Genomic DNA, 22,441 nt, shown 5'->3' with positions numbered 1-22,441 from the left:
TCATATAAGAGCCTGGAGGAAGCAGGATTTCTTTTGTTCTAGTTAGGAAGATTTTGCTGGAGTACAAAGGGTTAAATCTTAGGCCATATCTATACTACATGGCCTACAGCAGCATAGGTATGCTAGCTTCATCCTGTGTGTAGACAAAGGAAAAAAAGACACACACAACTTGTTCCTCCAACCTACTTCTGAGGTCATGTCAGCTGTTCCGGAGAGACTGAGGTTGGTACTGTGAATCCTTTATAGAGCATAATACTACAATAAATCAGTCAATCTCTATTAGTGTTTTGGATCACTCTAGAGTGGCTTCCTAAATGAGATTTATGGAAGAGCACAAATTTTGACAGACCCCATAGTTACAGATAATTCTAAGAACATAACACTTCCTGTGCTGCAGAGTGAACGTTTTAGTTCAGAACTGTAGCAACACCACCTCCCCAAGGGATGGCAGCTAGGTTGACAGAAGCATTCAGCTGTTGACCTAACTGCATCTACAGTAGGGGTTAGGATTTTTCACACCACTGAGCACTGTGTTGATCCAAGTTTCAAGTGTAGACCGGGCCTTAGCCTCTGTGAAGTTAATGGAGTTTACACTTCAGTGAGATTGGTCATTTCTAGTCTATGTTAAACAAGATGATTGAAAAAAAAACATTTGGTTCCTGGATCTGTTAGTCTCTTCAGAAGTCAGGCTGTGGCACAACAATATTTTATATTACAACAGGGTCCCCATAAACTTCCACTGATGTCATTTTCTGACATTTTAATAGGATCCTCTTACATTCCTATCATTTGCCATTGTATCTGGATCACAGGACATTCTTAATTAACATATTCTAAAGGCAACTATTTATTAATACAGGAAGCACTTTTAAAAAGAAACAGACTCCCATTGACTTCAATGGGCTTTGGACCAGGTCCTTAATCCCTTTTTCCTTCTTCAAATACTGTCTCTTAAAAACTGATGTGGAAATTTCAGTTACCTGGAAAGTTTCTGCTGCAGCAGAGAAGAGGACTGTGGTAGGGGGACTAATCAGAGAATGAATAACGAACTTCTAAATGGTGTCATCTTACTAACAGCTAAAGACAATTCCAGGTTCAACTGAACCACTGGACATAAAATAAAGTGTGTAGGCCGTTCCTGCGGCCTGAACGCTTAGCAAGGAAACATTTCTAACAGACCGTTTAATGTTTTCTCCAAAGCAAATATAATGCAAACAGATGCAAAAAGGGTCCACTCCTAAAAGCTTCCTAGGCAGCTTCCACACGAACTGACAACTTTACCCCACTCTTTGCATTCCTTCCCGCGGGGATTTCCTCCAGCGAAGAGAAGGGAGCGCCGCAGTTACGCAGGTAACCGCATCGTTTGTCTAAGGTGAACCTGGCAGGTTTGTCAGGGGGAGCGCCGCTGCCGGCGATGCCCACGGGCAGGCCAAGCGCTACACCTTACATAATAGCGCGCTCCTGGGCTCCGCCCGCCTCGCTCGGGAGGTGCGCGGGCTCCTCCGCCCAGAGAGCGGCTGGCGCGGCGCAGCGCGGCGAGTCTCGGGGCGGGCCGGGGGCGGCTCCGGTGCAGGGAAAGTTGCGCGGCCGGTCGGGTCGCTGAGCTCGGCGCCGGACAGCAGCGGAGCCCGCACCCCGGCCCGGAGTGGCCGGCGGCAGGAGGGCGCTTCGCGGGCCGCTGGCGATGGAGCTCGAGGAGGGGGACGAGCTGGCCCGGCTCCGCTCCCTCTTCGTGGCCTGCGACGTGAGGGGCTCGGGGCGCATCGAGCGGGCGGAGTTCGGCTCGCTGTGCGCCGAGCTGCGGGTGCGGCCGGCCGAGGCCGAGGCGATCTTCCGGCGGCTCGACACGGACCGCGACGGGGCCATCACCTTCCAGGAGTTCGCCCGCGGCTTCCGCGGGGCCAGCCAGCGGCCGCCGGGGCAGGACGAGGAGGAGGCGTGGGGCGCGGCGGGGCCCAACCAGCCCTGGCGGGATTTCGAGCTGCGGCTCGGGAGCGAGGCCAGATACGTCCCCAGGTGAGAGCAGAACGGGTGGGTGGGTGGCAGAAGTTACCCCACCCCTGGCCCCGCACGGGACCAGCCCGGGGAGGGGAGACGCTGCCTGCTTTAGGGGGACCCTCCGTGCGCACAAGGCAGCCTTAGCGCGGTAGGATCAGCTGTGCCCGGCGCTGCACAAAGTGATGGCCCTTGGCTCAAGGACCGCACGACAAGAGACGGGGGGGGGGGTGTCACAAGGGAACAGTAGGGCTCAGGATGAAAAGCCGCAGGCACAGCACACCTGGTAACTTCTGGCCTGGAAAGCACAGCAGTGCCTGTTGGAGAATATGATCCCAGCTGCAAAATCAGGGTAATAATAGTTTGTGTGAAATAGGGGAAAGTTGCTTTTCATTTCCCTCTCAATCTGCTTCTCCCCTCCCCTCCCCTCCACTTTATGCTGGTTTTATATGAGAATTGGTTCTTTGGGTTTTCCATGCTGATGAAACCATCCCAAAGTCCATCCTGGTTAGCCAGAGTAGGCACCAGTGCATGTTGTGAGCTCAAGAGACATCACCTAATTGATGGGTCCCTGAGAATTAATGGAAGCACAGCTTAAAGGGGATGTAGGTTTAATGCTTGCGGGAAAGGGTGAGGAGTTCTGCATTGTTGTATTGGTGGGGCAGGACATGATCTTGTACCCACTCTTCTGTATGTAAGGTAAAATTTGCCTGTGCTGTAGAGTTCTGCAAGGACTTCTAACCACTTAGGCTATCCAGAGGGCATGGCACCTGCTTGGATTCAGAGGGAGATGAGCCTCCCATGGGCCATACAGAGGGAGGGATCCCAGTTTGCTACAAAGAGGCTGTGCATAGTGTGTTCTGGACAGAGGCCAATAACATAGGTGCATTGACTCAAAACCTGTGTGTGGGAGAGGTTTGGAATGCCAGCACCCCCTTTTCCGGTCTATGGGCTTGATCATTGAAGTCAATGGTAGCTTTAGATCAGGCCCTATATTCTGGAGTTGCAGATGCTTATGGACTGCATTTCATCTCTCCGCTCCTGCATAGTTGGAGTTGTGAATATCCTCTCCCTCAGCTGCTGAGTACCCACCCATCATTTGAACAAGAGACAAATGATTCAGTACCAAACAAAGCAACAGATGTCGAAGAAAATCACATGAATGGGACAGTGCCCACTTGAAATCTTGACACTTATGAGTTAAAAGTAGGTTCAGGTGCTACTTTGCCCCTGGGTCTCTCTGCCAGTTTTTGTGGTCCTTACTATCACATTTTTGAGTTTTTAAAATGTTTTCCCTCTCCTCCGCTACTGTGAAAGACCCAAACAGGAAAAGGACTGACTGTGCAAGTGAAACAGACTATATGCAAAGTATTGTGAAATACACAATTTAAACAAATGAGAGGGGAAATTCCCCTCTAATCTCTTTCGGATATAGTAATCGGATGTTACCTATCATTACAGTAGAAGATAAAAATCTTTCTTCCGTCTGAAAGTTTAAATTGACTGAGCCCCCTTAAATAAGCCAGGAGGCTGTAATTAACTCATTCTGGACTATACTTCCTGTGCTGTGATCTCAGCTCAGACTTCTACATCTCAAGAATTCTCCCACTTCTCTCTTTATGCTCTGAGCCTTCTGCGAGGGCCCTGATCCTGCTCCCACTGAAGTCAATGAGAAAATGTTCAGTCCCGTAATGGGGAAAGTTGGCTGGCCGCAGCCTGCTTCACCATGAAAACTGTTAAAAAATACTTCCATAATTGTAAAGTTTTCCATTTTGAAGGATTCAAAATGGATCCATTGTCTATTTTTTATCATTTTTTAAATTATTTTTAGCAGAAATTTTAATTAAAATTGATACATTCTATAAAAGCAAAAAAAAACTATCAATGTCAAAATTTTCTGAAGAGTTTTTAAAAGACCATTTTTTAGTGAAATACTTTTTACGCAAAAATTTTTGACCAGCTATCCTCAGAATAAAGCTTCATGTTAGACAGGAAAGGTAACAACCTGGCTTGCTTGTTAAGGGCCCAGTCCTGCAAACACGTATGCGTAGGCTTAACTTTACTCACAAACAATCTAATTTAAATCAGACAAATTTTATGTAAAAAGTGAAGCATTGCATAAGCATTCCTAGACCAGGGCTGTAGTTGGAAATGTTGAGAAAGAAACAAGGAAGAGCATTTGCAGAAGAACAAATAGGCAAAACCTCTGGTGCACATGAACCTATTCAAGATAGTTGAAAATGTCAGCATGTTTCCAGACCATCAAGTTTTTCATTATGTTAAAAGTTTAGTCCAGATCATACTTTAATCTGTTTTCTTGAAACAATTGTAAATGGCTCAGGACTTAATATTAAAGAAATGGAAAAAAAATATCAAGTCAGACATGATGAATATCAACTCACTGGGTTATAATTTTAAATCAAGATGGCCAACTATTTAACCTGGTTTAAAGATCTGTATATGAATAAAATAGAATAATTTAGTGTTTTGATAAACTTTAATTAAGGTATAACATTTAGATATTTAACTGCTACTGTTTAAGGCTCTGATTCTGCAAAAACCTATGCAAGTGCTTTGAAATATTTGAAATATGTGACTCATCCAATGTAATTCCATGGAATTACTTGTGTATAAAATTAAATACATATGTAAGTCTTTGTAGGAATCAGGCCCAAAAGTGTTTTTTAAAATCTATACTATCCCCCAAAAAAGCATTCAAGAGATGTAGTCCCAGTATTTTGGATAATTAAGAGTAAAAGCTGTTTTTTACCTGCCAAAACCTTTGTTCAAAGTCTTTGTCTTGTAGCCACACTTTCAGAAGTGTTCATTTAGGCTTCAGTGTTGCATGTTAGTGTGCCTTGATGGACCCTTGTGCTCATGCAGAGACTGTGACTTCAGTAGGGCTCTGTGCGTTCACAAGGGTCCATCCACATGGCTCATCTTGTAGGCTTGGAGCCTAATGTTGTGTGTGTCAGTTTTGGGCACCCTGCTTAAGAAAAGTTATGCATATTGAGGACGATGACATCACTGCTAGCTCAGTGGAATTTTTCATAGAAGCAATGGACAACATTGCAGCAGAAGATGAATGGGCTGACTTCCAGAAAGCAAATTGGTAACTTATTAATTTTCATTTGGACACTGGAGTTGTCAATGGTGTTAGCACTAAAAGAAAAGCCATGGGTGGTGAAGGTAAATGGTAAAACAGTAGTGAGTTTATCCCACTAAAGGAGAATATTAACTTGATATATGGGTAAATAACAAACTGGAAAGATAAAATTTGTAGTAGTGCCAGGGAAAAGAATATCTGTCATTGGGTTAAAAGTGTCAAACTCTTAGTCTTGTCAAGAGGTGCACTCTTTGGTGGGGCAGAGAACCAAAACAAATGACAAGCAGCAAAGAGTCCTGTGGCACCTTATAGACTAACAGACGTATTGGAGCATGAGCTTTCGTGGGTGAATACCCACTTCGTCGGATGCATGCTCCTACCCACTTCATCGGAAAGCTCATGCTCCAATACGTCTGTTAGTCTATAAGGTGCCACAGGACTCTTTGCTGCTTTTACAGATACAGACTAACACAGCTACCCCTCTGATACAAAACAAATGGTGAGAGATTGAGGACATCTTCCAGGGGATAGGGAGGCTCTCAAATGAGTACAGAGTATAGCTGAAAGAGCCTAATTGCCCCACTATTTACACACCTAGGAAAGTTCTCTTTGGCCTAAAGCAGAGAGGCACAGGATTATTGCTCTGGTAATCAGAATGAGAACCACCAAAAGCGTGGGTACACTTGTTAGTCACTGAAGAGAGAAAAAAGATGGACTCCTTCACTTATTTATAGACCTAAAAAAACGATACAAAGATGTAAAAAGATAATATTTTCCACTACCTGTCGGGAGAAATTTTGAGGGATATGGCTGATGCCAGATATTTTTGTGTGCTGGATGTGTTGTAGTCTGGTACCTATATCTAGAAAACATTGTACACATCTGTGCACATTCAAAACACCTTTGGGAGACACTGTTTCCACAGACTGCCATTTGGATTGTGTTTTGTTCCCGAGGTGTTACACTGGATAATATAACAAATGTTTCATGATATTAGAGGATACTAAGATTTACAAAGGTAACATTCTGATCTGGAGAAAAACAGCAGAAGAGTATGAGTAGAGGCTCCGGGGAGCTCAAGAAAGAGCAAGTGCAGCTGGGCTAAAGTTAAATACACAAAAATTCTTTGCAACAGAAATAACATACCTAGAAGAGCAGCTAACACAGCAATGTGTCCTGGTTGAGGTCATCACCAACATGCCTGTCTCAACAGATGAGAGGGTACAAAGATTCCTTGAAATGGTGGACTATGTAGGGAAACTTGTGCCAAATCTAGCTGTTCAAACCAGCAACCTGAGAGCACTATTGTGCAAAGATGTCCAGTGTACATAGGCTGCCAGTCTTAATAAAGTGTTTGAAAAGCTGAAGAAGATAATTAAAGAGGCCCTAGTCTGGAGGTACTATCACAGTAAGTGTAAAACTGAGATGTCCATAGATCCCTCCAAGGAGGGTAATGGCAGCAGTATGGTCAAAACTGGAGATGAGTGGTTTATGCGCCGCGGGTGCTAACAAAAAACTGAGTATCAGTATCCTCAAATAAAGAAGGAGGCTATGGCCAGTCCATCGGTGTAAAAAGATTCATATTTTTATTTATGGGAGACCAATGTTAGCTGAAATGACCATAAACCATTTATTACCGTTGCCATAAAGGGCTTGGTAAATATTCCCCCAAAAATATAAAGGTTATTTTTTCAGTTGTAAATCAAATAGAAACCTGGGAGTGATTTGGTAGTTGCAGACATACTCTCTAGAATATTTGTCTAGGGGAGCAAATTCCAGCGCTAGCTTTTGTGCATGTCAGTTTGGTAAAATAACCTTTCTGGTCTCAGACAAAATGTGGACTGTAATTGCCAGAAGAACAGATCAGGATGAGAAGCTGCAGAAAGTGAATAAGGCTATTTCTATAGGGTAGTCAGAACAGCATGTTTCCAGCTTCTATGACCAATTAAGAGAGAAGCTCTCAGTCCTAGATGCCATTTTTTTTTGAAGGTATCAGGATGAAGATCCCTAAATTGTAATAGAAAAATATGTTAAAAAGGATAAAAGATGCTCATGTAGGGATTGAAAAATCTAAGAGGAGAGCTAGAGACATTTTATGTTGGCCTCGAAAGAACAGCAACATTAAGGAAGCTGCCATGGCTTGTTTCATATGCCAGAAGTACTAGCTAAGTCAAGCAAAAGAGCCCATGTTGGTGACACAGGAAAGATTTTTCTGCTTGGAGCAGAGTAGGCATAGATTTGTTTATGATGACTGGGGGAAAAAAACTATGCATTTGTTATAGACTGTTATTCTCACATCCCTGAGATAGCTTTACTAGAAGATACTACAACTAAACAATCTGTTTTTGCCAGCCATGGTATACCTGATGTGGGTCTACCCACATTTGGTTACATCTGACACTGGGCCGCAGTTCAGTGGATATGAGTTTAAGAAGTTTGCAGTGAAGTTTGGGTTTAGGAATGTAACCTCTAGTCCCCATTACCGCAATCCAATGGGTTGGTTGAAAATGATGTTAAAATAAGGAAGTGCCTATTGAAAAATGCTGCAGTCTCATTGGTGGTATTCTGTAATTTAACAATACCTAAGTACAGATCTTTACCTTTCCATTACAGAATGCACCAATGAAACGTGGTTTATTACCCGTAGGCATTTTATTTAATAGAAAACAGAGAACCAGAATGCCTGTAATGAAAAAGCTGATCTCAGAGGAACTGGAGATTTGCAGAAATAGAAAGAGATGGATAAAGTTATACAAAAAACTCAATATGTTTTGAGGTTCTGGGAGCTATCACTACTTCATGAATACAGCACAGTGAATGTTTCTGATGGAAATGAATGGTTGCAAACAGCAATGTCTCAGGAGGGTGTCACTCCAAATGGACATGTACTGAGGAGGAAACAGACCCTTTCCCCAGCTTTGAGAAAGGAAAGGGATGAGGGGCACTGAGTTTGTTGTCTTGCCCAAGAAGGTCTCAGTTTGGTAACAGCCACAACAGATCCCCAGGATATTATACTGCCAGAAAAAATAGACTCACTGCCTCCTGAGAACAGTAGTACTTATGTTCAAGGGAAATCTGCAAGTCCAAGTGACAGCTGAAGACTTCTCAGAGATTGATAGAACACAGTTAGTAAATTTAATTAGGTTGGTTATAAGTGGAATTCTGTGTTTTATGTAAACATTTAAATTATAATATTCTTAAGTTTTGGCTGGCAGAGGAAGGAAGATTGGTATTGGTAACTGTACCTTTAAGTGGTTTAACTTCCCAGACAGGTAGTCTGAGGGGAGGGAACTGCAGAAGTCCACCGTATGTAATGCAGAGGCAGCTGCTAAGTGGCATCACTCAATAAAAAGGATCTCTTTCATGCACTTCGGGCCTACCACGATTACTGATGTAGGAGTCATTCAGTAGGAGATCAAAAAATATGACTTGTGCGCCATGGTGCTTTCTGAAAGCATCCGTCTTCTTTCACTAAGGGCTGGTCTACACTGTGGGGGGGGATCAGTCTAAGATACTATTTGCGTAGCTGAAGTCAAAGTATCTTAGTTCGACTTACATGGCCGTCCTCATGGCGGCAAGTTGACCTCCGCGGCTCCCCCATCGACTCCGCTTACTCCTCCTGCTGAGGTGGAGTAGGGGTGTTGATTCTGGAGTTGATTTATCGTGTCTAGATGAGACGCGATAAATCGATTCCCCGATAGATCGATTACTACCGCCGATCCGGCGCGTAGTGTAGACGTGGCCTAACAAACCTATCCCAGTGTCTTGGTTACTGTGTTTGCAGCAGCAATTTGAATGCTGTCCCATTGTTTGTCTAAGTGGGTAGTATGAGGGAATGGGAATAGCTTTATTTGGTATAAGTGATGTGGTCTGATTATACTGAGTTGCAATTCTCAGACATCAAATTACCAACTGAAAGACGTTCAAAATGAAATGGTGGTGATCTAAGTGCATATGTACTCATATCAAATGAATAATTCTGTACTGTTACTTCATGCAAACCAGTCCTCTTCCTTTTTAGGTTTCTAAATAACTTTGAACCTCTCTAATGTATGATCCTTGGCGTCATTTGTTAGGCATGTATCAATTCAAGTTCAGGGCATCCTTTGTTTTATTTTATTTTTCCTTTTTGTTTAGTCTTCAAGTACTGGAGACCGAGCTATGCTACTGTTCAATTTCTCCATGCTGGTCCCAGATCTGGCAAATGTTTTAGCATGTTTATCTTTGCTCCTTTGGGTAGTACTATTGAAATCAATATGATTACTTATATGAGCGAAGTTATACAGATACTTAAGTGTTTGAAGGAATATGGGCCTTGGACAAAAAAATGTAAAGCTTGAGATGACTTTATAATATATTGTTTTACATTTAACTGTTTATAAATCCACATTTCCTAAACTTTTTCCTAAAGGAAAAGTTAAACAGGATGGCTGAAATGCTTCTGAAATCAAAACTGGAAAAAAATCTTAAAATGGCAAACTTCTCACCATGCTAATTACAGAACTGTTTTTAAGGTATGCAGTTTGCTAGCATATGAAATTTTACATAATAGTTTGTAACTGTTATTCTCAAAATAGCATTTTGTGTCCCAGCACATGCATTCTTCTTTATTTCTTTGATACAGTATTTCCCTGGGATATATTTGCACTGAGAACCACAAGTAAAATAATTTAAAACTAGCAAACAAACAAACCCTGGCCAGCTCAGATGTGTAATTAGTTAAAATATGAACCATCAATAGAGACGCTAACTTGATTATGCCCAGATTCTGACCTCAGTTACACAGGTAAGATGGAATAATTCAGCATTCGGTCCTGCAAGGTGTTGAGTACTTGGTAGTGGGCCCCAATCCAGCAAAGCATTTGATCATGTGCTTATTAAGTGCCTTGCTGGATTGCTCATAAAAATGGAGGAGTAAGCCATAGAAGATCAGAGTAACAAGACAGAAATGGGACCAGTTTCCCTGTAAGATAGAAAGGACAACCTTTCTCTACTTCCTTGTATTGCCATTGGGAGTTGCACTTGCATCAAAGGGGACAATTGGCCTTTTATTCTACAAACAAGAAATGATAGAAAATTTCACCATATGATACAAATAGAATAAAACCATTAAAAAAATCTGAATCTTGGATTAGAAATTTCTCTTGTGCTTCAATGATAATGAATGCCTGGGTCTTAGGTAGTGCTTTTCATCCATAGATCTCAGAGTACAAAGGAGTTACAAAGGAGTTCAGTATCGTCATCCCCATTTTACAGATGAGGAAACTTAGGCACAGAAAGGGACATGACTTCCCCAAGAACACCCAGCAAAGTAATGGCGGAGCCAGGGATTGAGCCCAGTTCTCCTGTCCCAGTCCAGCATCCTATCCACTAGGCCATGCTGCTTAGCTATTAACATTTAAATTATACTAAAGTTTGTAATGCATCAGTAAGGCTAAGGCCCTTCATTTTCAGTTTTTATTTTGTGTAAAATGTTCCAGGAATTTATCAGTGTTCATTACAAAAATTAATAAAAAGGTAAAAATAGTGTAAATATTAACTCAGTTGTTTTCTGGGTAAATATCAGGGTTAATATTGTGGGAACGGGAGGACAGAAAAAAGCAACAAATAGAGAAAAGTAAGCGTATTGAAACTAAAAGCAGTTTAATGCTGTGGCTTATTTAATTAACTGTACATTAACAGTATGTACACATATGTTTGTGTATCTTCCACTACATTGCCTCACTTTAACAGACAGGTAGACTAATTTATTATTAACATAAACACGTCTACCTAATGTAATTTTATTGGATTTTCTTAACATCAGTATTTTCATGTACATGAATGATCCAAAATTCAGGTGAAAATCAGTACAAAACTGAATAATAGCTTTTGTAAAACCCAGGAATTTTTCAGTACATAGTAGTAAGAGCTGAAAACGAAGGGCCTTAACTATGGCATATTCACTTTCTTTAATCAAAACTAGTCTTTTTAAAAGAGTTCCAGTCATGTTATCTTTATGTAGGCTTAATGCAAAAGATACCAAAATCAATCCATTTTTCAGAAAGCCATAATGCAGGAGCAAAAGTATTATATAGGTTTTTTAAATAATTTTCTAGAATTGAATACTGACTTTAATAGAGACAGTACACAATTCCTGGGGCATCAAAAATTCCAGCTAGTTAACATTATCTGTGTACTTACTTTTGACTTTCTAATATTGCCTTATGGGTTTTGTCTTGATTAGAATAAAAGGTGTGGTGTTAGAAGGTTAGCTAGCATACTCTTACTAGCACATTCTAACACTCTAGCATAGACAAGCCCATGTAAACTATTAACACATGCCATCTGGTCAAGATGAAGCCTACTTAGCAAATCTGTCTAATGATACACCTTTAAATCTTAGTCATGACAAACCCTATCACACTAGGTAAAAGAGAAATCCTTGCTGAACAGCTGTGGTCTCCACCAGTTTAAAATGATAAGTTATACTGTTAACTGCTGCCTTATCAAACTGTTGGTAAGGTGTAAGGAAAGTTTCTGTTATCTCCAATATTATATAGGAGTTCAGCAGGGCTGATCACATGTAAAGTTACGTGTGTAAGTAATTTCAGGATTGGGGTTTAAGACATGCTTCCTGCTTCAAACAGCTTAAGGTTAATTACCATGTGGTAGTAATATTTTCCAGATTGTATCATATTTTGCCACGTTCTCAGGATGATTATGGCTCAGATTCAGTGCCCACAAATCAGAGATTTCAATAAGCAAGGCTCAGGAATTATTTCAGTAAATGTAACACTAAAAGGCACAAAAAAAGCCTTAATTGTTTTCAGTATTAATGATCCATCTCCCAATCAAATCTGCAATCAGTATAGTAGTAGATGTTAGATATACAGTATCTGTGGGCAAGTACTCTGTTTCTACACACTGTATAGTGCATATTTTGAAACTAACTTAATTTTTTAGACAACTGTTATGGGATGTGTCTTGCCTGTCTGCAGTTTGATTTATTGATTGTCCAATTAATTTAACTTAGCTTGCTGTCAGGATGCCTTCAAAGCATGTGTTATAGTTGCCTCTATTATCTTTTGAAGTTAGATGGGAGAACCAAATTTATCCTTTTTTCCTCCAAAGAAAGATTTTTTTTTCCCCACAGATTTCCAGGGGTGTGTTTAGTCAGATTCCTCTGTGAGCCATTCACTGTGAGCCGAAGTGTTGTTTGCCAGTTAGCCTTTATACTCAGTGAGCAATTGTGCTAGTAGCACAAAAAGCGGAAAGTGTTTCCAGACTAGTAACCTAGTATAATGCAAGACGTCTGATTTTAACTGAATCTTTTTTTTTGTTGCTTTCTTTTCATTCAAGACGTAACCATCCTTCCTTTATATTAAATCAAATGCAATGAGTAATTAAGCACAAAAAGACAGTGATTTCATTTTATATGCAGTGAACTACCTATTGGAGCATATATGAATGAGCTTTAGAAGTTCTCCTTTATTGAGAACTGAGGCACACACCAGATTATACAACTAAAAGCTATTTGACTTTATCTGAGTATTCAGTTACCCTCACACCTACTGAAATTTCAATTCCCAACATTAAAAGAAAAGAGCAGGGTATTTTTAAATCTGTATAAAAAGGACAGCAGCTTTTTCCTCCCTGAAATTAGAATAAGGAATGATCCAACGCTCACTGACACCTCAAGAGAAAACTCGTGCTTGCAAATCATGTAACCATCAAATGTGCCAGCAGTTATTGATGTCTGCAAATGGTGGACTATGGATAGTGACTTCTTTTGGATTTTGTCTCCTTTTATGCCCCAGACAGGGATTTAATGCCCCTAGCAAGAAGTTGGTGGGGTGGGGGGAGGAGAGGAATAGGGGTAGGGAAGAGAGAGCTTTTCAGGGCCAGCTCCTGAATCCCGCTACCTGGAGAAATTTGCTTTCTTTCCCCACCCATTTTACAGGACTCTGAGCTTCAGTCTGAAATATACCCAAGTAAATATAAACTAAAAATGATGTGAGGAAGTGTATGCTGCATAAGTAGAAAGGCCATTAAATGTAAGGTTATAAATATTCTCTCTCTGAAAATCCCACCATTTTGCTATGCTTTTCACAGCTCCACTTCTGTTATCTGTTCCTTTCTTTGTGCCTTACTTCATTCTACTTGCTATGTTCACCTGACTGTAGGCTTCCATCTCTTCAGGACAAGAATTTAATTTTATTTCATTTCTATAAAGTTGGAGCTATGTGAATGTTAATAATTTTGTTTATAATAGCTCTTCTATGGAACTATACAAGTAACTGATTTTTTCCATAAAATATCAGTAGATCTTTAAAATTTAATAAACTCAGCATAATATTGGTGTGCACAAAGCTACCAAATCTGCAAAATAATCTACAAAATAATCATGACTGAAAAATGTGTATCAGTGTCTGCTGCATAAAAAGCTGCATTTCAGGATGATAACACTCAAGAAAGGAGCGATGGCTAAAAGAGGGCAAAACCTTCCACAGTGCACTCATTCAAAGCACTTGAGACAGATAAACAGGTGCCATCTAGACCTTCCAATTTGTTCCCAGAGCTTCAATCACTAGCGCTATTATGAGACAACTGTGTTCCTGAAAAACATTCTGGGCCTGATTCTGATTGCACTAATACCAATGTAAATCAGGAATAACTCCACTGAAATAAATTGTTACACAGATGTAAAACTGAAAGATAAAGTTAGGAGGCATGAGATCAGAATCAGGCCTGTAGTATATTAATATGAAAACAAGTACTCCAAGCATCCTAACTGGCTTCAGAATTCCCATGTCCATAAGGATTAAAAGTTTCTAGGCCCTTTTTATACAGGTTTTGCAAATGCACTTGACAATTGTGCATAAACACAATTTAAACTTGTTCCAAGATGGCCTCGCTCTGATGCACTTTAGCTCCGTTGATGGTGGCTAGCCAAACAACAGTAGAGCCTGCTTTCCCTACAACTGCATAAAATGGAGATGGGTTTGAGCTGATACGGATCTGAAATTTGGAGTGTTTGGCTCTGGAGTTTTGATTCAGGCCAATCTGTCTTAAACACTGTTGTAAATACCTGTCCAGGCATGACCTTAAGATAAAGCAAGATATATTCAGGGCAGGTATACATCAATACCCAGAATGCTTTTCTGTTCTAAATTTATCACAAAGCTCTACTTTGGGAACATACTTTTTGGGAACAGCTGGCAGATTGCACAACAGGGATTCAGTCCCTAGTGACAATGAATAGCAATAATTTATTTTACATTATTTTTTAAAACATCTATCCCATGCATTAATATTTATGTACATCTCTGGGTGTACACATTTTTAAGAGTTAAAAGCTTGGCACTTGGAAGTGAAGGAGGCCAAAAAACAACAACATTGAACAGTCTTAAAGAATTCAAACTGGGTTAATTTTTAAATTGAAAGTTCTGAATTTTCTGAAATTTGTGACATTGAGATACAAACTTTTTAGTCTCCCTCTGTATCAAAATAATCTGAGTTTCAAATATTAGATATTCACAATGCACTGCTCAGGAATAAGCTGCAGACCACAACTTATTTTCAAAGTTTATTCAGGCAAACAATTTTGAATAACTAGTACAATTTTGAAATTGATCTCTCCATAAATGGACGGTATTAATCAGTTAAATTATTAAGTACAATGACTCTGTCCTTCTGTAATTATGCCAGTAAAGTGTCCCAAACTATGTGAAAGCAGAAAAGTGGTTGAAAAATATGCAAATATGAAAATTTTTCTGAATTGCCTAACAGTCAAACACTCACTGCAAAAGGCCACATCCTTCTAAAATTCTGCGAATTTATAAAGTATTACAGTGAGCTTGCAAGTTAATACGTTACAAAATATAGTTTTCAGATACTTGAGGTGATTAAGTCAATGGCATTACTGATAATTTGTGAAAATGTATTACATCTTGCTCAAGATGCCAGTGGTCAAGTGGAATTGTAGCAAATTTGTTACAGATTTTTTATTTCTTCTGTGTTTTTCTGTTGCTTCTGTGGGCTGTTGAGTCATGTTTTTAATTAAGATTTTATGCAAAGCTGTCACTGACGTGCTCAGGTAAGTGCCATCAACATCCCTGAGCTGTCAGTTTCAGTTTAAAAAAAAAAATCTCCCAGAGGCTATTGCAGCTTCTGTTGGGTGTTGCACTACTGTGGTTGTGTGGATTTTATTTTACCTCTTAGACTTAACTGGCTCTGCATAAAAGTATGCCAGTAGGGTGTTCTGAATCTAGCTCTGACTGCTGTAACCGGGCCAGTGAGGAACAATGAACATAAAGAGGTTTTTGGATCACATAGCTAGCCTAAAGTACTATAACAGCTACTTATGTTTCTGACATCAACATCTTAATACAAAGCTTACACACATGTGTGCGCAGTCAGACACAGTGGTAGCGAAGCATTGCTTTCAACCTTCCTTCTTTGTATTTGTTCATTTGTTTAGTCTTTGATGTCAGAAAATAGAATACTGAGAGAGGAGTGGCGGTGACACTCTTGGAACAGGAACAAAAATGTAAAATACAGAACAAAGCTCCACCCTGGCGCAAGGAGTTTGTTGTAGGGAGAGACCAGTGTGCTTGATTAATTTTCAGTTTGTCAGCATGAGGCATCGTAGCTGCATATGCTGTCCTGTAAGCAAGAACCTATTGGACAGTGCACTAAAGATGCTTTAATAGTAATATTTTACATGAGTACAGTGCTTTCTGTCCCAAAGGATCTTTCCAACCACGAAGCACACTTAACTTTATACATATAGCTCCACTAGGGTGGAGGAAAGCAGTCAAGCAGTACTGTACAACACTGGAGTGAGGAGGGCCTGAGCATTTTTTTGCCAAGGACTTTTTTTTGCGAGGAACACAACACAGCCCCCCTACTCTTGTGAAAGGTTTGATGATATGGTCCCTTCTGTCCAAACAGAGCTGACAGAACCTGTATGTGCAATACAGATGTGTGAATACCTCAAAAAAACTCCACAAACATTTTCTCAAATAAAAAAATTGAATACATTTTGTCTATGTTTGTGTTTGCTTTCTGTGAATACTATAACAGAGTTTTACTGGCAGGAACGTTTATGGATGCAGCAAATTTAGAACAGATATAAAATATTTGCAAAATGCAGATTTTGAACTCCGATGAATGTGCACACCAAAAACCTGATTCTAAAGAGTTGTGCTCGTCCATCTGAGGAGGCAGAAACATGCCATGTGATCTCTGTATCCTGTCAAAACTAACCAGTACAATTAGTTTTGAACATCAAATGCTCTCAGTAAATTGATCACAAACCTTCTATGGACCAAGCGTTTTTCATACAATTTTGGGGTGGGGTGGGGTGGGGTGGGGGGGAATAATACCTACTAATGAATAAGAGCAGTCATACTAGGTCAGACCCAGGGGCCATCTAGCCCAGTATCCTGTCTTCCGTCAGTGTCCTATGCCAGGTGCCTTTAGAGGGAATGAACAGAACAGGTAATTATCAAGTGATCCATCCCATCGCCCATTCCCATGTGTCTTACTGATATGTGTCTTCTTGACAATTAACAAAAAGAAACTCATTGAATAATGTAGTCACTACAAATTTTTTGCTCAGCTTTAGATTTTACGTTCACATCCCAAAGACCCAAAAGTGCTGATCCAAATAATGTTGAATGTATCTACCTTAGAGGGATGAACGATTCATTTGACTATGATGGATTTTGATATACAAAGAACACATTTTCTTTTATTTAGGGCCCAATCCTGACTTAAATAAGTAGTCCTTACTCATCTGAGTAGTATTGTTGAGTTAAAAGTGACAGCTAATAATAATACTACATTAATTAATACCTACTTTGTAAATGTTGGCAGGATCCGTCCCTCAATTTGTTTTTGCAGGGCAAAATCTAAACCATTCCAAACTCTCCTTGTTTTGCCTAAGGAATACTACACAATATGAACCATAGCATCTCAGCGTTGTCTTGCCCTTGTACTACTGAGATAGAACAAAGTAATAAAAGGATGGAATTTCAGCCTTTAAATTTCTTTGTTTTCCCTCATTTAAAAATTAATTAATCATGGTGATAGTTTGTATTTAATGTCAGTGATGTTTTAACTTTTATATTAATGTCAAATGAAAATGTCCTTATCTGTATTTTAAATATGAGTTATTGACCAAACTGTGTAAATATGCAGTAAGGGAGTTTTTTAATTACTGGTTATTCATGCATAGTCATGACTGGATAAACCTGGTTAGTACCATGATCAGGGCCGGCTCCAGACCCCAGTGCGCCAAGCGCGTGCTTGGGGCAGCGTGCCGCGGGAGGGCGGCAGGTGGCTCCGGTGGACCTCCCGCAGGCATGCCTGCGGAGGGTCCGCTGGTCCCGCGGCTTCGGTGGAGCCTCCGCAGGCGTGCCTGCGGGAGGTCTACCGGAGCCGCGGGACCGGCGACCGCCAGAGCGCCCCCCGCAGCGTGCCGCCCTGCTTGGGGCGGCGAAATTCCTAGAGCCGCCCCTGACCATTGATCACCTATGAATCATGGTATTACTTTAAAAATATGTTATGAAATGTGCAACTGTGCATATATGGCAGAGAATCTTCAAAGACTAATACAAGTGTTGAAATTTTAACTTACAGAAATACCTAATATACCTACAGTACTAGCCTGTATAAAAGAAATGATTTATGGAAATGATAGTTTAGGTGCACAAAAATGCCATGAGCATTAGTAAATCTGTATTTCGTTGTGCTCTTGGTACATTGCCATATATTCAACTTGTACATCAAAGTTTCAGCCTATAGATTTTTATAGTCTCCTGGAAGTTCTGCAGTTGTTTAAAATAGTATGTGAGCTATAGCAGCAGTTATGGCACAGTTGTAATAGAATAATGCATACTGCTGGTGGGAAATCATATGGAGACATTGTGAGAAGGTATGTTGATAACCTACTACACCATGGATATACAGTATGAGGTGCTTAAAGTAGATAAAGTACTAGCTACAGAGAACATGAATCCTCATTCTATAAAAAAGTGTCCAAGGAGATACCAAACCTTTTAAGTTATATTTTAAATAATGCTGCATTTGTAAGCGATTCTTCATGACTGGATAACTGCAAGTATAAGTTCATTATTGGAAAAGGGTCAAGTGTATAATCTTGGGGGGGAAATCTTAAACTTTTCATTTAAAAAATTTCAAACTTTTCTATAAAAAGGAAAAGAGAAAAGTTACCCATGGTATATTAGATATGGTGCTGGAGTAGGACTCAGAAAACTTAGGTTTAATTCTGCTTTCTGCCACTGACCCACTGGATGACCTTGGGCAAAACACATCACCTTCCCATGCCTCAGTTTCCCTTCCCATTTTCTCTATTTAGGTTGTAAACTCTTCAGGGCCAGATCCATCTCTGTGTGCACAGTGCCTCACATAATCTGGCTCTGATCTTTGTTGGGGCCTCTAGGTCCTACTATAATAATATTTCCAGTAATCAGATTTATAATCCAAATAACAGAAATATCTAGCATGTAACAAAATACATTACACTACTATAGTTCCTGATGATAAGGTCAGAGAGCTCAATGAGTTCATTCTATTCTTCAGTAGTAACCTCTGTAATATTGTCATCTTTTCTTAAGCTGTTGCGTATTTTGTTGCTGTTTTTGTGTTTGCTCTTGGCAAAATGGTTTGATTAGGCAGTCAGGAATTTTTGTATTATAGTTTATGAAGGGAGCCTGCTTTAAAAAAAAGTGCATGTTGTTGTTCTGTACTATGGCAGAGGTTTTATAAGTGGTGTTGTTTCTTATAAAAGTTTTCAGTGACTGTATATACACACACACACAAGATTTTTTGCTTTCCTTAAGCATCCACTGTATTTCACATGAGAATGGTATCTAGGAATGGCATCTTAGAAAGATTACCTTTTTATTTTTTGTCAAATAGAGCAGACAGAGTTCCAAGAGTAAAATGATTGGAATTAAAATTATTTGTTTTATACCAGTGATTTTTTTACTCAGTGTTCCTTGACAATTTACTTCTTGGTTAAATAAAAAATGTTGGTCACTATCTATAAAGCTGTAAATGGTCTGGGCCCCAGATATCTCAGAATTCACCTTCTGCATCACTATGACAAATTAAATTACTGATTCTGATTTACTAATGTGTTGTTCATTGAGTCATCGCCGTCTTCTTTTCTCCAAGAAAATATGCCCAACTCCTTAACCTTCCGTTATAACTTAGGTGCTCACGGTGGTGTCCTCTTTTACCCTATGCAGCAGCCTCCAACAGTGATAATCTCCTTATATAGTATGATTACCAGTAGTGCACTCAGTGTGCCTGATTTACCACTGTGATACTCCAGTTTTACCCTGCACTTTACACAGCTAACATAAGTAATATGAAATTATTCAAGTAATACTTCTAAGAGGTTTTTCTGGGAGAAGTATAATGCAGTAAAGAGACCAGAAGGATTTAGGTACTTGAGAAAAGGGCAGATGCTATGTAGAATGTTTTAAATCTGTATTTGTCTAGTTAAATTTTAAAATCTGAGACACAGCTTGTTCTCATTTTGAATAAATTTTGGAAGCCTAATGTAGTGTTTTTGTGTAAGGAAATATGCTTCATTGTTTTGTTTGTTTTTTCTTGTGTTTTTTTTTCCAGGCAAGAGCAGGCTAGTGTTCTGTATGCGAACATCAGCTTAGTGGAACCAAGATTAATTCAGCCTTATGAACATGTTATTAAAAACTTCATCCAAGAGATCAAACTTCAAAGCATGGAGATGGAAAGCTTGGCCATAGCTGTAAAAAGGTACAGGGGATAGTTCTGAATGTCAAACGTGTGCAGTTATGCAGTTGTGAACTTCACCACTTATTTCTGTAGTACAGTGTGTTGGTTAAAGTTAATATTTGTAACTATATCATATTGGCATATTTGTATACTACATATTAAAATTCCTATATGTCAGGGAAGCTAAAAATGATTTTGTTCTAAAAAGTGACTCTGCAAATGTTATCATGATTTTCCCAGTTCATTGTGTCTCAATGAACCCAGACTAAATTTGCTCAGAAACTTTTAATTTCCAGTCCTGCAAACTCAGCCTTGGCTTTGAGAGTCAAGCTGATTTCTTTCCTTCTTGTACATCATCTCCAATAATATCGTAGAAATGTAGGACTGGAAGTGACCTTGAGAGGTCATCTAGTCCAGTCTCCTGCACTCATGGCAGGGCTAAATATTATCTAGACCATACCAGACAGGTGTTTCTTTAACCTGCTCTTAAAAATCTCCAGTGGTGGGGATTCGAAAACCTCCCTGGGCAATTTATTCCAGTCAGAGCCATCTCTTGGTAGGGCAAATCTGGGCAACTGCTCCGGGCCCTGCGCTTTGGGGGGCCCTGTGGGCCAGTGCTATTGGCTGGCGCCTTCAGTTTCGGAAGACATTGGCGCAGGAACTAATAGTGCGGGGGGTGCTGCAGCACCTCCGGCTGCCGCCCCCACCCCATGCCTGGGGTCTTCCCCCATGCCCAGGGTCCCGGCTGCCCAGCTGCCAATGCAGAGCGGGGCCCCCAAGCCGACAAGGGCTGCTTTGTTCCGGGCCCACATCCCCTAGGGACAGCCTGATTCCAGTGCTTATGTAACACCGACAGACCTCAGTCATCAGCAGGCAGGATCGAACCTGGGACATCTGACGTTTAGTGCATGAGCCTCTACTGCATGAGCTAAAAGCTACATGTCTGTTAGCTAAGGCTGTAACAAATTAATTAATCTCCAAGTGGTTTTGGTACCACTACATGGGATAGAACACCACACCCAGGAGGTGTGTGGGTTACAATTATCCACCTGACAGGAATTTTTCCTAATGTTCAACTTAAACTACCCTTGCTGCAATTGAAGCCCCTTGCTTCTTGTCCTAGCCTCAAAGGTTAAGGAGAACAATTTTTCTCCCTCTTCCTTGTAACAATCTTTCATGTACTTGAAAACTGTGATCATGTTCCTTCTCAGTTTTCTCTTCTCCAGACTAAACAAACCCAATTTTTTCAATCTTCCCTCATATGTTATGTTTTCTAGACCTTTAATCATTTTTGTTGCTCTTCTCTGGACTTGCTCCAGTAAGGGCTCCAATAAAGGTGCTACGTCACATTTGGACTGATAAGTAAACTTATGCATGAATGGTCATCATCTTCAAATGATTTCCTTGGCTAGGTAATATCAGATTGTCAGTGGGATGGCACAGCAGTAAATGAAGGCAGAATTTTGTCCCGCCACTGAACCTGAAACTTTAAATTAAATTTATGTATTTTGGACAATATGTGAGAAGGAATTGAATAAGCCACATCAGTACTGGAGTGATAATAGTAGTTAGACAAGTAAAAATATAGCTTTTCCAGTAAAGTGAGTTAAGATGACTAAATGTATATAGGGCCTAGATCTATTGAGAAGATGGTGTATTTCTTACATAGTCATTTTTCAGAGGAGAATTTCACTTTAAAGATTTATTTTAAAGGGAAAAATATGAAACCAACTTTCTTCTAAACAGAGCATAAACATCATAGCCTTTTGTCAGTACTGCCGTATCCAGGGGCGGCTCCAGGCACCAGTGCAGCAAGCGCGTGTCTGGGGCGGCGAGGTGAGGGGGGGCGTGCCGGTCGTCATGAAGGTGGCAGTCAGGCTGCCTTCAGCTGCGTTTCTGTGGGAGGTCCACCAGTCCCACGGCTTTGGCGGCAATTCAGCGGCGGGTACGCCAAAGGTGCAGGACTGGCAGATCACCCGCAGAACCGCCACCGAATCCGCATGACCAGCAGACCTCCCGCAGAAACGCCGCTGAAGGCTGCCTGACTGCTGTGCTCGGGGCGGCAAAAAACATAAAGCTGCCCCCCGCCGTATCTATCTTTCAGCCACTAATAAAATTGTAACATAATTGCCTCTCATGTTTGGCCCATGTTTCAACATATGCATGTGTATGTTTGAACTGAATAGGACATGTATTTTTTTCTCAAATTTTCTTTGAAGCAATGGAGGACTCATTAGAGAATATTCATGTTTAAATCTTAGAGCTCAGGATAAAGCAGCAATACAGCTCAGTGAGATGGAGGAGGAGATGGATCAGCGGATACAGGCTGCAGAACACAAAGTCAAGAAGGAAGTGAGTACTAGATATTCCCAGCATTTCATAATTATCAGGTTACTCCTGCCCCTATTGAAGTCAATATTGACTTTAAAGGTGCAGGCTTCAGGCCCCAAGTACAGAATATTTCTCATCTTGATTTACAAATGTCTAAAAGTTTATGGAATCACATTTTCCAAATAATCTTATAGGGAAGTACTGTTGTTTGGTTTTGATGCCTGTGGATCAATACAG

The 22,441-nt window shown here is 40.5% G+C and overlaps 1 protein-coding gene across 1 annotated transcript in view; it reads left to right on the top strand.

The window, feature by feature from the left end:
• Positions 1 to 1,443: 1,443 nt before the first annotated feature.
• RASEF (RAS and EF-hand domain containing) overlaps positions 1,444 to 22,441 on the top strand; it is a 49,321-nt gene continuing 28,323 nt past the window's right edge. The window contains exons 1-3 of the mRNA XM_039544729.1: positions 1,444 to 2,016; positions 19,748 to 19,894; positions 22,135 to 22,225. Of these exons, the coding sequence (XP_039400663.1) occupies positions 1,685 to 2,016; positions 19,748 to 19,894; positions 22,135 to 22,225 (570 nt within the window). The 5' untranslated portion in view covers positions 1,444 to 1,684. The remainder of the gene's footprint in view (positions 2,017 to 19,747; positions 19,895 to 22,134; positions 22,226 to 22,441) is intronic.

This window comes from Mauremys reevesii, linkage group 6, assembly GCF_016161935.1.
Source record: "Mauremys reevesii isolate NIE-2019 linkage group 6, ASM1616193v1, whole genome shotgun sequence".
Taxonomy (NCBI): domain Eukaryota; kingdom Metazoa; phylum Chordata; order Testudines; family Geoemydidae; genus Mauremys; species Mauremys reevesii.
Note: the sequence above shows the minus strand (reverse complement) of the source record. Positions and strands in the feature narration are given on the sequence as shown.